The sequence below is a fragment of the Ziziphus jujuba genome, chromosome 9, assembly GCF_031755915.1.
Source record: "Ziziphus jujuba cultivar Dongzao chromosome 9, ASM3175591v1".
Classification (NCBI taxonomy): Eukaryota; Viridiplantae; Streptophyta; class Magnoliopsida; order Rosales; family Rhamnaceae; genus Ziziphus; species Ziziphus jujuba.
Genome location: NC_083387.1, coordinates 18,468,307 through 18,485,470, shown reverse-complemented (window position 1 = coordinate 18,485,470; position 17,164 = coordinate 18,468,307). Strand labels below are relative to the sequence as shown.

At 32.4% G+C, this 17,164-nt stretch overlaps 2 protein-coding genes and 1 long non-coding RNA gene across 3 annotated transcripts; all 3 read left to right on the top strand.

Moving 5' to 3' along the window:
* The first annotated feature begins 308 nt into the window (after nt 1-308).
* Nucleotides 309-1,371, top strand: LOC112492966 (uncharacterized). The gene is made up of 2 exons (XR_003057376.3): nt 309-923; nt 1,090-1,371. It is a non-coding gene; the product is annotated as an uncharacterized LOC112492966 (long non-coding RNA).
* A 4,312-nt stretch (nt 1,372-5,683) lies between these two features.
* On the top strand, nt 5,684-9,962 carry LOC107427121 (protein FAR1-RELATED SEQUENCE 9). Its single transcript, XM_016037466.4, has 3 exons — nt 5,684-5,863; nt 6,826-8,323; nt 9,433-9,962. Exons 2-3 carry the CDS (start codon nt 6,842-6,844, stop codon nt 9,598-9,600), a joined length of 1,650 nt encoding a protein of 549 aa, XP_015892952.1. The 5' UTR covers nt 5,684-5,863; nt 6,826-6,841; the 3' UTR covers nt 9,601-9,962.
* A 2,203-nt stretch (nt 9,963-12,165) lies between these two features.
* On the top strand, nt 12,166-13,200 carry LOC107427125 (protein VACUOLELESS GAMETOPHYTES). Its single transcript, XM_016037472.4, has one exon. The coding sequence runs from the start codon at nt 12,312-12,314 to the stop codon at nt 13,044-13,046; it is 735 nt and encodes a 244-aa protein (XP_015892958.1). The 5' UTR covers nt 12,166-12,311; the 3' UTR covers nt 13,047-13,200.
* Nucleotides 13,201-17,164: the final 3,964 nt, after the last annotated feature.

Sequence of the window (17,164 nt, the reverse complement as noted above, 5' to 3'; positions counted from 1 at the left end):
TTACAGGTTGTTGGAGGGTATTTTGGTATTTAACACACTAAATCGGAGATAAGACTGTAATAGATTTCATCTTTTACAATGCTTGATATAATGCTCAAAATTTTAGGATTAAATATGAATTGTGACAAACTTCTTAATTAGGGTAATATGCCCAAAGCATAAAAATGAGGCTTTAAAGTATTCAACTACATAGCAGTTGAACATTCATAAAATGTGTGGTTACACAATTGAACCATTTTTTAGGCATATATGTTTGACTAACCAAAAACAAAAACATAGCTTCGAATCTAAAAGCGATCTGGTGAAATAGAAAGTACTTTATCAAATTAAATAAACCTAACTATAACCATAAACCTCATCATAGGATTTAAGGCACGTTTGGCACATTGTATTACTAGGTATTAAAGGAAAGATATTATATAATACAATGTTTAGCTCGTTAAGATATTGTATTATGCAATGTAGAGCGTGTTTCTTAATGCGGTTGGTGGTGTATTAGTAATACACATCTTTTTCCTCGTATAATCTAATACAACAACTACTGTAACTACATCGCTTCTCCTCCCACTGATTTCTATCTCAGCAAATAAGTCTTCTCCAATTCTTCTTTTTTTTCTCGTTAATAAATCTTTTCTTTTTGGATTCCTTTTTTTTTTCTTTGTATTATTTTTTTTTTCTCACATCTCATCTATAAATTATTAAAGAAAATCAGAACATGATAGATCTGCAATCTATCTTCACCAATTTTTTTTTTCTGCTTTCAATAAAGCATCGAGTTGATGGTTTCCTTTTTTCTCTCTGTATTTTTTTTCTCACTCTCATCTTCAATTTTTTCCTTCTTTTTATCTGTCGATTACAAGAAAAAAACAGAACATTCGTGATCTGTCTTCTCCCAACCTTTACACATAGATTGATCTCTGAATGTAAGTTTTCTCAATTTTTTCTTACTTTCTTCATGGCCAACTGGCGATCTATGTGTTTTCTGCTTGTTTTTATGCTTGTATGTTTCTTTTTCTTTCATGGTGGACTTTTTTTTTTTTCTTTCATGACCGACTGGGCTTGTGTCTTATACCTTTCTCCTATCTTTAGCATCTGTTGGGAAGGAGAAAAAAGTATCATGGTAAACACCTAGCAATTGGGAAACATTGCATGCCAACCGTTTGACAAATTGTCTATGAAGACTAATGTTTATTTACTATTGCATAGAGGATGGTCATCTTTGTTGCTTATGGTTTATGATGAGGAGGAAAGATAGAGTGTCTTATATGGCTTTCTTTATTTATTCATAGTATTGATTCTTTTGATGTTCTGTAAAAGTATTTTTTTCCCCATATTTTACTTTGGTTGTGTAATATAATGACAATTCGTAAATGTGTGTGTGTGTGTATGTGTGCATATTCTGTAATATAATTATTTTTTTGTGTGTGTGTGTGTGTGTGTGTGTTCTATATTATAATGACAATTCCATGTTCTGCCGAGTGAAATATAACTCTGTGTGTGTGTGTGAGAGTGAGTGTGTTTAATTGGGCCTTCTAAAGAGTGAAATATGACTCTGTGTGTGTGTGAGAGAGAGAGAGTGAGAGAGAGAGAGAGAGAGAGAGTGTGTGTTCAATTAGGCCTTCTGCCGTGTGTGTGTATGAGATAGAGAGTGAGTGTGTTTAATAGGGCTTTCTGCCGTGTGTGTGTGTGGCTGTGTGTATGAGAGAGAGTGAGTGAGTTTAATTGGGCATTCTACCACATGTATGTGTGTGTGAGAGAGAGAGAGAGTGAGTATGTTTAATTAGGCCTTCTGCCTAGTGAAATATGATTGAATTTAGCAATGTTAGGATGAGGAATAAGATTGCATATGGCACGTATAACTGTTTATGTTGTTTTTAAAGGTCGAAGGATAAGAATTTATCACTCATTACCTGAATGTTAAGAAAAAGTTAATGGATTCAAAGGAAATATATATAAATCATATTCTTAACTTGAAAAAACTTAGGAGGAGTATATCTTGTACCTTCAACATCAAAGAGAGCCTTCTTCAAATATATGCTTATATGAGAATGACCAATTTCGTCCAATTTATGAAAATATTTATAGTGGATAAAAAATATTTCTTATTAGTTACATTGTAGAAGTAATAGTCATGAGCATAGTTACAAAAATATTAAACTAATAATATGTTATTTGATATGTAATATGTATTGGAAATATTAATTATTAGATACAAGCAAAGACTTTTGTTTTTATTTTATTGTCAATTTAGTAATTTTTAAGTCTTTGTTCAAAGTTTTATTTTATTTTTTCTAAACAATATGATACCATTTATTTTTTTAATTTCTTTTAATATTAAACTTTATTATTGTCATAAATTATAATAATATATAAAATGCAAAGAGGAATATACGATATTTTTGTAATGTTTATTTTTTTAATAGCAATAATTTATGAAATAATAAATAATAAAAAATAATACAGTACAATACATAATTATATCAAACAATGTATTATTTTATACGATCTAGCACCAAATACAGTATAAATATAGTATAATATATTTCAGTACAATTCAATACAATATAATACAACTTATATCAATACAATCTAATCCTGTGAACCAAACGAACCCTTAAAGGTGGCATTATTGTCATGCGAGCTTTTAACTCTTCCATTGTAATTAGTTTGGCAATTTCTCTTTTACCACTTTTAAAAACTTAAATTTTTATTTTCTTTCTATTGTCTGTCTCAACTCCGTCTTGTTTATTAGTTTGAAGTCAAACCATATCATTCTCTACTTATTCTCATATTCATAGCCCTCTTTTTCCACTCTGAAAGATTTAAGTCCGAGAAAGATAGCAAGCACAATATCAATAATTAGATAATTGAAAGTTTTTATTTTTATTTTTATTTTTGTTTTTATTTTTATTAATTAGATTAGATGAACATATATACCTTTGCATGCCTTTATTATATAAAAAGTTACAAAAACATAAATAAAATTGATACAAACATTGAATGATAAAACATACCACTTCAATTATTGAGCTCTTAGGTTGGCTGTCGCCCTTGAAGAAATAAGATTTTATATCCTATCGCAGCATACCCACTCGACCAGTTATCCTATTGAGTTGCTTTTTTTGCTTCTTCTTCCTTTGTGGTAAACCTTCAATCATGGCAAATATTTGAAGAGTGAAACAAATCCTTTCGTTCATAAAATTATCAATGTCCTACTAATCAATTTTAATAGCTGGACATTATATTCTTATAAAAGACATATAGTTTATGGAAAAACTTGTATATTTGATTAAGCAAAAGCCATTATAAATACATGAGTTTGTTACAAAAAATAAACTTCAACAACAAAATATAAACCTGAGCTAAATCCATATAGAAGAGCTATAATAGATAATGATATTACATGATACAAGCTATTTATTATTCCCCTTCTCAATTAATGGTTGGGGTAGAAAATATTAATTTTGCTACAATCAGGAAGAAATAGCTAACAGGAGATTAGTTTTGTTAAGATATTAGAGCTTTGTTAAAATACTAGCCAATTGATTGCCACTAGAGACATGGGAAACTCAAAGTGAACTAGTTGCAACAAGCTAGTGCATGAAATCAAAATCACCCTAACATGCTTCATCTTTAAGTGTAGAACCATATTAAAGCATAAGTATGTTGCACTTAGATTGTCACTGTAGATCACTGGAGGCTGCAATAGGTGTCTACCAATCTCCTTGAGTACTGACTGCTCGTAACAAACTTCTGCAATTGTATCAACAACAGCCTTATATTTGGCCTTTATTTAAGACCTAAAAATAAATTTTTGCTTATTTGCGCTTCAATTTACTATCATGAGAATACAAAATTTTATTTTTTATTAAAATTAAATTACAATTATAATTTTAAATACAAATAATGAAAAATTGATCTAAATAATAAAAAAATAAATATTGTATAGAAAAATCAACACTATAATTATAAAACCCTAAAATTTAAACTTTTATTACCAAATGACAAAAAAATTCTTATGGTGCTTATTGTTGAAATTGAAATTTATTGACTTTTGTTTCTATAAAAGTGGTATAATTTTTTTTTTCTGCTAAAATTTTCGTTTTTAATGCTTGGATACTTGTACGTAAATCTTTGGTGCTTAAAAATAGTTTCTTGAGAACTAAGAAATACATTTATAATCTTTTGACAACTAAGAAATATATTTATAATCTTTTATCCTTGGTTTTGATAATTGTATGTGTACCATTTGAGCAAGTTGAAGAATAATTTATTTTTAACTTTTAGTCTTCTAAATTTACTTGATAATTGTATCTTTAGCATTTGAGAAGATAATTTTAATTTTTTTTTTAAAAAGTTTTTTAAAGAACTTTTTAAAAATATATTTTATCACATTATCTTTTTGATATATTTTTGAAAAAATTTCATTTATATCATATCAATTTTGTCATTATTTAACTTGGATTTCCATTTTTTGAAAAATCATCATTTATTATTTATCTTTTTTTGATTTCTAAATTCATAAAAATATATTTATATATCAGATTTTATCAATAAAATATAAAATTTATATTTTTACAATTTTTATCAATAAAAAACTATTGATTTTTAATTTTTAAAGATTAAAATTATGAGAAAAAATTTTAAAAAATAAATAAATTTGTTTATTTTAATAAATAATAATGACAAAACTAAAATAATATAGATAGAATTTGACCTTAGTATCCTATTCAATAGATTTTCAACTAGACATAGCAAAATATCATATGACTCATTAATACGATACAAATCTATACTATAATTTATGGATTTAAGTCCACGGTATTGGATTGGATTCGTATTAGTATTATCCAATAATACCTATTAAAAAAATGGATGCTAACGGGTGGAACCTGTTAAACCCATTAAACCCATTTATATAGGGTATTTTTGTAATTTTATATAATATAATAATTTTAACTAAGATAATAAAATATTTGCTGCCTCTTTAACCTTTGTCCGAAATTGCAACATAATTATTCTCTCAGCTCTCAATTTCATAATCAGAGAACTTTTCATCTCTATTTTCTTTTACTCAACAAGATTTATTGAATTTGAAAAGCTATTTTAAACAAACAGTGTATTTTTCTTAGCTACGATCAACGTTTAATAGGGTTTGATTTATAATATTTTCAATTGATAGTTGTTAATGCATATAAAATTTTAGCATGTGAATGCTTTTTTTTTCTTTTTCTTTAGTTTTTTTAGATATGTTTAGTTTATCAACAAATATGTTCATTTAATTTTTTTCTTTAAAAAAAAAAGTTTATTTTATCATTTTAGTACCTAATCAAAATTTGATATTTATGTTTAATGGGTGGGATTACATAAAAATTTAATAAATAGATTCGGATCTATTTATCTCAACACAAAAGCTTAATAAACTATATTCAGATAAAAAAAATTCAACACCAAGACACCAGATCTATTTTGAACACCATTCATGCGCTGAATGTCAGCATTAAAATAGTGAACGGTGACTTTGAGTTCCGGGGTTAAAAAATGTAAGTCGGTTTTACAGATTTTCTTTCGTAAAAAAATAAATAAATAAATTTAAAAAAAAAGGGTAAAAATAAAAGCAAATTATTATTATTATTATTATTATTATTGAGTAAAAAATAAATGAATAAATAAAATATAAATCTTATTAGTTGGTCAGTTCGGTTCAAAAATCGCCGGAGAGAGTGAGGTCTTAAGGCCAACAACGATCGGAACCCTAGGATTAACCTACCATTTCCGGCTCTGCTCTCAGTGGCTGCAAAGTTTGTCTCTTTCTCTCTCGCCGTCGAAGGCTTCCTTTTTCCGTGTTTCAGGAATTGCCCAGGTGAGTCCTATAATTCTCCTCCCCCCCCCAAAACAACCTCTCTTCGTGTACTTTTGTTTTTGTTTAGTGGCTCGATTTTCTGTTTGATAATCTTTTAGCCTTATATATATATATATTTTTTTTTTTTTTGTCTGCTATGTATATATGTATGTTGGCGTTGATGGTTAAATGGATTTGAGATGATAAAAGAAATCACATATGACAATTCGCTAAGAATTTTTATTTTTTTTCTCTTGGGATTAAATATTGTTTGGAGTAATAGTCCTCAAGGATCTTTCAAACGATTCTTAAGCGTAAATTTTGAGTAACTTTTTCAGTTAAGAATGGTTGCTTGGTGCTCTACTAATTTAAGTGAAGTCGCCGCTCACACTGTATTTCATTTTAGAAACTCTGAGACCAATATGTAGTCATTCACATTTTATAACAACTAATATAAATTGTTGCAAGCAAAGAATTTATGGTGTTGATTGTTGAAGATCCCCAACTAATGGAACTCTGTATTTAGTGGACCGAACAACTTGATGCAATTTTAGCTTTGAATACTCTTCGGAAGTTATAGAGTTCTTTACCCTGAAAGCAATGTACTTAGTGTGCACAAGATGAATGAATAAGATTTCAAATTTCATTCTAGCATTCACAGATTTTTAAGTTATGAGCTATTTTCCAGAGTTGGGCGTGCCTATTGTTGGCTATAGAAACTTTAAAATGGCTCTTAGAACTTAGTATAGCAACATATTTCCATCAAATTCCTTGATGAAATTCCTTGATGAAGTCGTAACGTGTCATGGTGATTTGGTGAGCCTGATTATGAGATGAGCTTATTTACTATGGTGTAAAGTTCATGGTAAAAGTACCCGTTTGGTTTAATTTGGACTTGCGATGTGACAGTTATACTAGACTTTGGTGAAATTGATCATTTTTTCTTGTTTGTTTGTTTGTTTTTTTATTTTTTTGGGTGACAGTTAAATTTTGAAGTACATGAGTGGCAGCAGACAAAGGACCCTTGGGGGAGGGGGTCAACATGTGTTGGACTACTTGAAACGAATGCAAGCTGAGAATCCTGCATTCTTTTATGCAGTTCAAGGCGATAATGAGCACTCCAGTGGAAATATATTCTGGGCAGATGCAACATCCAGGATGAACTATACGTACTTTGGAGATGCTGTTACATTTGACACAGCATATAGAGCAAACCGCTATAGGGTACCATTTGCCTCTTTTACAGGGTTGAATCATCATGGGCAGCCAGTGTTGTTTGGCTGTGCCTTAATTCTTAATGAATCTGAGTCCTCTTTTATTTGGCTGTTCCAAACATGGCTTCATGCGATGTCTGGACACCACCCTGTCTCTATTACAATGGAACCAGATAGACTTATACAAGTTGCTGTTGCACAAGTTCTTCCTGAAACCCGATATCGTATCTGCAAATGGTCCATATTTAGAGAAAGCCAGGAGAAACTGGCTCATCTCTACCAATCTCATCCTACTTTTGAAACTGAATTTAAGAGGTGTGTTAATGACAGTGAGACAAATGATGAGTTTGAGTCAAACTGGAAATCTCTTCTTGAGAGGTACTATATCATGGATAATGAATGGCTTCAATCAATGTACTCTGCCCGACAACAGTGGGTCCCAGTTTACATGAGAGATGCATTTTTTGGAGAATTATCTGTGAGTGAGGGAAGTGGAGGTTTGAATTTGTTCTTTGATGGCTATATTAATGCATCCACAACCATACAAATGTTGGTTAAACAATACGAGAAAGCTATTGTGGGTTGGCATGAAAAGGAATTAAAAGCAGATTATGACACTACTAACACTACACCTGTTCTGAAGACGCCATCTCCAATGGAGAAACAAGCTGCAAGCCTTTATACTAGAAGAATATTCAAGAAGTTCCAGGAGGAATTGGTTGAGACTCTTGCTAACCCTGCAACCAAAGTAGATGACTCAGGAACAGTTGCCACCTATCGAGTGGCCAAATTTGGGGAGGACCACAAAGCACATGCAGTTAGTTTCAATTCTTTTGAGATGAAAGCTACTTGTAGCTGTCAGATGTTTGAACATTTGGGAATAATATGTAGGCACATATTAGCCGTTTTTCGAGCCAAAAATGTTCTTACACTTCCTTCTCAATATGTACTGAAACGGTGGACAAGAAATGCCAGGACTGGAGCTGTTCTGGATGAGCGTGCTTCTGAATTGCCTAACAACTCTCGAGAGTCTCTAACTGTACGGTACAACAATCTACGCCAGGAAGCAATCAAATATGTGGAAGAAGGTGCTAAATCCATTCATATATATAATGTGGCCATGGATGCTCTACAAGAGGCTGCTAAGAAGGTTGCTGCTGTAAAGAGTCAAGGTTCTGGAGCTACACAAGGTGGTAATCTGTCCAATGGTGGTAGCCAAGAGTTGCATGCAACTGAAGAAAATCAAATGTCAGCGTATCCATCTGTAGTGAGTTCCTCCCCCTTGCAGTCCAATATAGTTTTGGGGTGTTCTATTATGGTTTTCCTTTTATCTACCAGCCAATATAGTGAAGAACTATTTCCTTATCTTTTCCTACCTATCAATTTTAGATGTTGATTGAAGCAAGGTCAATTATTGAAAAGAAAGCATTATCTTGCTAGCTGAGAATCTGTAAATTTTGAGTAACTTGTTTATTTGATAGCTGTGGTCAAGCACCTGTTGCACTTCATGAAGTTATATTTAAATTTGTGCATTTTTGTGTATTATGTGGTTAGAAATATGTTTTATTCAAACTTCTGTTGTTTTATTGAATCATCCATGCCTGTATATCTATTTCTGAAATTTCAGTGTGCACATGTCATTGCATCTCACCCAAACTTTTTAACCATGCATAAGTTATTGAGCAAGAAAAGTAGTTTTAGAATTCTTGTTCAAAACTATATTCCTTTTTTTGAATGTACTTTTTATTTTCGTTCTTTAACTTGCTTGCTTTGCTTGATCTTTTATGCTTTTCTTAGAGGTGGTTTGGTAATTACATGTTGCACCTGAGAAAGATGGAATGAAATTTTGCTGACCTATAAAGTTATGGGCTCCGTATGACCCAGTGTATGATGTAATGTTGATAGAAATGTTGTATGTTTATTTCATATTTACTTTTTATTTAAGACTTTAGAGATGTCCTGGATCCCCTTCAAAATGACTGATGTAAGGTCTGTTGTAAGTTATGGAATGCTTTTGAAGGCCACTGATAGGTTTGCTTTGCTGCTACTCAAAAACCCTAGATCTAAAATTTAAAATTTATAGAAGTTTGCTGTTTTATAACCTCAATGAGCTTCTAGGTTAATGCATTTTCATAACTTCAGAAGATGCAAGATACATCCTTTTATCACATTTGTGAATTGATTTTTATTTTTCTTTTCTTGGTGATAAATATTTCTGGTTCTATTACTGTAATTCCATGAGGAACATATTTGTAAAAATAGGACAAGCTGGTAATTGTTGTTAGAATGAGTTATTAGGAAGATCTCAGATGGATCTGATTTTCGCATGTTTTAACTGATAATATTAATGTTTTTTTCTCCATCTTTCCTCCTTAGGATGAAAAGGAAAAGAAAATTCACGAGTTGACTGCAGAGTTGGAGAACACAAATCAGCGCTGTGAAGTGTATCGAGCCAATTTACTTGCTGTTCTGAGAGATATGGAGGATCAGAAGTTAAAGCTTTCAGTGAAGGTTCAAAATGCAAGGCTTAGTTTGAAAGAGTGACTGCTATTTGAGGAAAGATCTTACCACTCTGTATTTTCTTCTACTGACCACACAGGTTTAATAATTGGCATTGTCCTTTCTCCATTAGTCCTGTTGAGAGCTTCCATGTTGAGAGGGATAGAGATGAGGGAAGGGGCAGTGAAGGTGCGGTTGGGGGAGGAGTTTTGTGCATTATTTATATCTGAAATGTTTCTCAACTCCAATGTACTTAAAATTCTGTAAGTAAAATGTTAGATTATGTTGTACTAAGATCCTGCAGGAAGAGCCTTATGTCAGTTGACAAAGGAAGAGCAGAAAACCCTTGTATGTAAGGAGTTGTAAGAGAAATTCCATATAGAGTAACTTGTGCATATTTTGAGACACCTCATGAGTAATTTATGTTTGTAGCATCTTTAGGTTTGTGGTACATTAAGCAAGCCTGAAGGCCAATTAAGTTTTAAATCATGGCATAGCAACACAATCTAATACCATAATAGAAACATTAATATGCATTTTCAGGTTGGTGGATTGTGTGCACCATGCAGTCTTCCAACATGACCTGTCTTACAAAAATGACCCAGGAACATAAATCGCAAAGCTCGTCATATAACCTGCAGATTTGACAGTGATAGTTACCAGAACAGGGGTGAAGAATTTGATCTGGAGTATTTAGTTGGATTCACCATTCATCGCGATATGGATTTTTCAATTGTTATTAGAGTTGATGTATTCAGAGGACTCTGTCAAGCCCATTTTTGTCCTATGGGCACCTTGTTTTGTTTTTTCATGTACAGGAAAATGAAGTCAGAAATAGTGACTTCTAAAAGTTAAAAAGACGTTTTTTGTGGGCAAGCTAGGGTAACACCAACGCCTTCAGCGGCAAAAGTCTGTTTGCAAATCTCCTCACCCCAAATATGAAAACAAAAAAAGTGTCATAAAAATGATGATTGTTGCATAAAGAAGAGCCTAATTTCTATTTATATAGATATATATAACTCATAGTTTATGTATGGTTTTTGTCGTCTCAATTCCAAAGCATAACCAGCTATTTGTGGCACATGCTGTGTGTCCGTTATCAGTTGAAACTGGCCATTCTTTTAGTATTCAGAAACTGTTGAGGGTCAAAAGAGCGAGTGAATAACTTTCTTTTAGTCTGTCAGAAACTGTTGAGGGTCAAACGAGCTAAGCAAAGAAAAAGCAGTTTGTGAAGAAATAAAATAAAATAAAGACAAAACAAAATTTGAAAAGGAAAAGGTCCAAATAAGAAGATTTCAAACAGTAAAGCCAGTCCTAACTTTGCTACCCAACTCCGTACCAAGTGTAATTCTAAAGCATACTCTTCAGTACTTTATTTCTACCCTTTTCCTTTTGAGTGAGATTTTAACCCAGGGTGTTTGGACTAGTGGAAAATCTTGCAAAAGCTGGAACCAATATGCTACTTCTTGACAGTTTATTAGACATTGCGGATCATGGGGTTTGCAACCTTGAGATGAAGTACGTGTAACCTTTTAGTAATATCATTGCCACGTGGCATATGGAAATACATTGGGACCAATCGAGGAACAAAGGGTACAAATTCCTTTGAAGGTGGCACTTCGAAACTCTTTCCTTATTTATGGATCTTGTTGCTTTCTTTGTTTCAAAATACCAAACGTTCCAGATAATCCAGTCTACTACCTTTATTTTATTTTTTTATTTTTTCCCCCCTGATTTTTTGCCAAGCGTTGAATTCCTTTATTTCCTGAAGAGATAAGGATAAAATCCAATGCACTTGAAGTTCTCCAGTGATTGGGGTTGGATGAATCTAGAGGCCGACATTGTTGCCTTTGTTCTCTTGTGTACCATGAAAAGCTAGAAGTCCAAAATTAATTCTAAGGTGTGGCTCACCTAACCAACCTTCCGTGATACTCTCAAACTGAGAACTCTCTTTTTTGCTATTACTTCAAAAATCAAAAGTTCCTTATTACATTACTTCATCCAAATGACATATCATTATGAAAAATGAACACTATTACTATAGTGGAATTCATATTTATGTGGGCAATATAATTGGCTGTATGAAAGAATTCATCTTTCTATATTAAATTCAATTTAAAAAATCAAAGCATAATTAAATGAAGCTAATTAATATTTACTATCTCAGTAATTGTAACCAAATTGCAAAACCCTATTATTATGCCTTCAATTATTTCTGTGTCATCTTTTGCTGGGATTGCGGGGAGCATCACAGAGATACTTTCACAGTATATTCCCACCTCATGTATATAATACGCTGGGTATCATTCAGTCAAAATTATGATAATTGGAATATCAGGAGGAAAATTCCAAGATGGGTCGATAATCAATATATGTGATTTATTGATTTTTTTATTTTTTCGGCAGTAATTGAGTAATAACAATTTAATTAATCTCACAAGGGAAAAGGGCAATAAACAAACCTAACATCCTTCTATGGCATCAGATTCCATACCCAAATATTGCTTTATTCATCCTTTACTCAACCCTGATCTTGACCTTAATCATTGCATCAAGTACATAATATATTAACCAAAGTTATTCTTCCCGCTTGTGGAACTTAAGCAAAGTATCTGCACACCCATCGAGAAAACTGTTTGAAAAATCCATTTTCGCTATTCAAAAACAAACTTAACTTCCCCACTTAACTTCCTATATAAACCAAACACACAAATTTCCGATCACCCAAAAACATCCAAAAATAAAAAAAAAAAACCATGAAGATGGACAAAGAAATCTCTCATCCAATCCACCCACGCAACAATCACAAGCTCAAACTCGAATACACCGAGGTTCCATTCAACTGCGACGGCTGCAAAGAAGCCGGTATAGGCCTCAAATACAAGTGCCAACTATGCGAGTTCGATCTCCACAAGTCATGTGCAATGGCAGCTCCAAGTCTCACACACAAATTCTACAACAAATGCGTCTTCCAGCTCCTCTACAGGCCGCCTGGAGAGATCAGGAGGTACTGCGATGCGTGCAGGAAAGACGTCCAGGGCTTCGTCTATCACTGCAGGAGATGCGGTTTTGATCTGCATCCTTGCTGTGCAAACCTCCCGCAAGTGCTGGACGATGGGGAGTGCCATCTTCGACTTTGCATGAAGCTCTCGAGCTCGTGCCACCGCTGCGGTGGCAAAGGACCTGGTTGGGCGTACAGGTCTGAATGCAATTCGTATAATCTCCATGTTTCGTGCGTGAAAGAATTGCTAGTGGAGAGCTGGCAAGCCATGTATTTGAATGTGGACAAGAACAAGGTAAGGGAGTTGCAGACGAGGATTCCGAGCCTCAGAGGAACTCTTCAGAACCATCATGGAGGAGGGGGAGGAAGAGGGAGGATGAGGAAATGCTGTGAGATTGCTGGTGGGGCTGTGAGGATTATTGTGTCTGCCATTCTTGGAGATCCTACTGCTTTGATAGCTGCTGCGGTTGGGGGATTCATGTCTAAATAGAAATGAGGATGGTGTATGGAAAACTATATTATCCCGGGGGGAGTGTGGACAAACTATGTTATGCTTTACTGTGTGTTGGTTTTCATGTTGAAAATTGTGTACGTCTGTTAGTATGTTTTAATGTAAATAAATTTAAGGGTTATTTGCAATTTAATTTATTACCCGTTAGTTCGGAAAAATCGTACTTTTTTAGTTTCAAATTAAGAAATTTTCAATTCAGGTTTTTAAGTTTCAATTTTTATCAGTTTGGTCCAATTGATATTTTGATAAAAGAGTTAATTTTTTTTTTCTTTTGAAAATAGAAGACTTAAATTGCAGTAAATTAAAATTAGAGGATGTAAATTGTATTTTAATATGATAAACTGTTTGAATGCTTTTTTTTTTTTTTCTTTTTGTAACATTGGGATTGGGGAATCTGACCTGGGATTATTATCTAAAATAGATTTTATTAATGAACTATTCATACATAAACTTGTAATTATTGTAAGTGTAATAATTCATCTTGAGAAAATGTCCAAAATTTAAAATTTTTTTAGAGGTTTGATCAAAATTGACCAAGTTTGAACAAATTATATTTTTTAAGTGGGACCAAGTTTGACATTTCTTTGGAGATGGATTTTGATTTTAACTTATATATATATATATATTTGCGTAGAGCATATTGATACAAAAAATTCGTAGATTGGAAGCATGCTCTATTCTAAATTACAAATCAAAAGTTATATTTCTACAAAGTTTCTTATATCCAAATCGTGCATTTTGTCATATAGTGCACCTAAAGTTTATATAAGGCTTAAAAATCTATGCCAAGGCTTTCTCATGTCTAGACACTCTCCCAAAAGAATAGAATTATTAAAATACCCCTCAAAAATCCGAAAATCCATGAGAAACCTTAATCCACATCAAAAATCACCCTAGACAACCACCCACCACCATAGTTTGCTCCGATTGACCCATCTCTGGCCACCATTCTCTTACACTTGTCTGGTTGTTTGGTGGCCCACCTCCTGGCAATTAAAAACCTTAAATTTCCGTTCTAACAATTGCCATACGCAACGGTAAAAGCCATATGAAGCTAGCGGTCGCCGGTTCACTTCTAGGTAAAATCTAGGCCCCATTTCGATGAAATTGCACCACAACACTGCCCAAAAAGGTTGCCCACCTCAAGATCTATTGACGTCTAAAATTTTAGGCCATTCTGACTAGCAATGTATGGGCAATTGCTGTCATGGATAGTGAGCTATGACCGAAACCCTGTCTTGTCATTTTTTGACCAACCCAGACCCATTGCCCATCCTACCCCACCTATTTTGACCCTTTTGAATCTATATTTGGTGTCCATTCATTTAGATTCTCTCCGATTCAAAAGATACAAGTTTTGCAGCGACCTTTTGGCAGTTCTTCCAGCACCTGTAATTTAATTCTGACAAGGTGAGTCACCATTATAATCCTTGTCTCATGGGATTTCTAATGATATATTATCTGTTATTTTTCTACACCGTTTGGGTGGTTTTCAAGTTTTTGGTTAAATCAGGTAAATTAGGTAATTACCATATAAAACTGTATTGTAATCGGACGGCCTAGGACCAAATTCAATTATAAATGTCTAATTGGAGTTCAATATAACTTAGTATTAGTTTCAATTTCATTAATAAGACCTTAAATTGACAGAGTTAGGGTTTTCAAAAAATTTTGAGAAATTAAGTTCTCGACACTAAGAATTCGAATTACAAGGTTGTGAGAACTAGTTTGGCTTTGTATATGTACCGCAATTTTAGTTTATCAAATTATGGTGCCTAATTGGGTAATTTTGGTAATATTTCAGGCAACAAGGTGGAGATTAGAGGTGATTTGATAACAAATTAGAAGTGGATTGTATCTTTGTGAGTGGACTTATTTTCCAAAATATTTTTGGGGTATGTTAAGTTTATGTTAATTGTTTTTCAAAGTTTTATGAAATTCATATAGATTTTGGTTATATAATTATGCATGTTTACATATGTGAATAGATATAAAAGTTATCATCTCATGTGATTCTTGATAACTTTTTAAATGTTTCTAAATTTTAATACGCTCATAATGGAATTATGGATCTTGATATTTAAAAAATTTTTGTAGTTGGATCGATTAATGCTATACAACTTTACGTGGTAATATTGTTGTCACTAAAAAAATATTTATGATTTGATTATCTTGTTTAGTTTCTTTATTTATGATTTGCATATGTTATGTCAATAGTTATATTTAGCTTTTTGATATGAATGTAAAGAAATAAATGATATTTAATTATGAGATATATGTGAGAAATGGATGGGTGATACTGTGTGCCAAGTAATACCAAAGTTACAGATACAAATATAGATTTTGTTATGGATACGATTATGATTATACATAGGTATACATAACTCAAGCCCCTACTATTATCACGTGATGTAGATGTTGGTAGAGAGGTCCCAACTTTGTGATGCATTAGGGACATTAAGGGTCATATGATAGTTTTCCCCTCCCCTTTCGGCTTTATGATGTTTTAGGATGCTAAGGGTCGTATGACAGAATTATGTATTTGGCATGACACACAAGTTTTAGTATTATGTGTATTATGGTTATGAAACTATTACTTTTACTTTTGAATTATTTTAAAAAATATATAAATTATTTATTATTATTAACATTATATTTATAAATATGTTCATATGGAATATGAAATTTACTATATTTCTGAAAATATTCATGGGTTTTTGTAAAAAAACCATTTTCCAAAACATGAGAACTTTCGAGAGTAAAAGTGAGGTTCCTAGAGAATTACTTTGAAGATAAATGATTATGTTCATATTATTATTTTATTCCACCCACTAAGCTTGTCTCATAATTTTGTTTTTAAACTGCTACCTTAGGCCTCAGATGAAAGGTTACATTCATCACACTTAGGCATTTTCATTATTTGTATTATATTTTGCTGCTAATGCATTGTTTCTTCTCCTTTAACTTTGATGTTATTCCATATGCTTTCTTTTGCTTATTTTGATACATAGTTCACCATATATGTATGACTTATATTGTCTTTAATTGTTTGAAATCCTATCTATATTGTTGGGTTTTATCAAATTATAAGGAGGTTTTACTAGATTTTCAATAGGAAACTCAATAAAGCTTTCTTAGCTGGGACCATTTCTTATGTTTGGGAAGGAATTGGGAATGGTCCTGTCAACTTGGTATCAAAGCATTAGGTTTTTTAATCTTGTTTACTCGCATGTGTGTGTGCATCTTTCTCCTTCTGATAATTGTTTTATCTTTTTGATATTGTTCTCTTCTTCTTTTTTAATGTTTAGTGGCAATAATATGATACTTGTGTCGAATCACAATCTCCTTTCTATATTATTTTATCTTTTTGGACATTGCCTTCTATTTTGATAAATGTTTGACTAAGTTGTGATATTTAAGTTGCAACATCTTTTTATTTTATGATATTTGATTTTTTTTCTTCCAGACATGTGAATTTATTATAATTGTATCGATTGGTTCGGATGTGACATCTGAATTCACTTTTCTATTATATTAATCTAAAGATGTCTCTTATTTGTGGATGTAGTGGACTTTGGATTCTGCATGAGTTAGACTAGAGTGTCGATTAGATTGTACAAAGGGTGGATTCCACAAATTGTTTAGTTAAGGTTTTAACTAAGACTATTGAAAGTGGAGTTTTTGAGCTTGAAAGGGAAAGTGTTTTTAGTAGTGCTCAATGTCGACTTATTAATGGTACTTCCTTGGACATTTCCAATAAAGGATCGCTTAAAAAGGGGTTATACGGTTCTAATTTATCTGGTAGTTTTAGTATTAAAGAAGATGGTATTGGTGTTAGAGGTCATAGGATCTATGGAGTTGCTTTCTCGCATAGTTAATAGTTCATAATTAGTGGATTGTACTAGTGGTTCCCATCATTTTTGACAGCTTAATGGCTCCCATCATTTAGTTTATGACTTTATAGATAAGGGGCCAATGATCTTCTGATTTTCCACCAAGGGGAATAATTTTACTAGAAAACTTGTTTCAAATTCAAATACGTTACCACGGACTATGTTTCACAAATATAGATTTGATCATTCACGGAATTCGAAGTA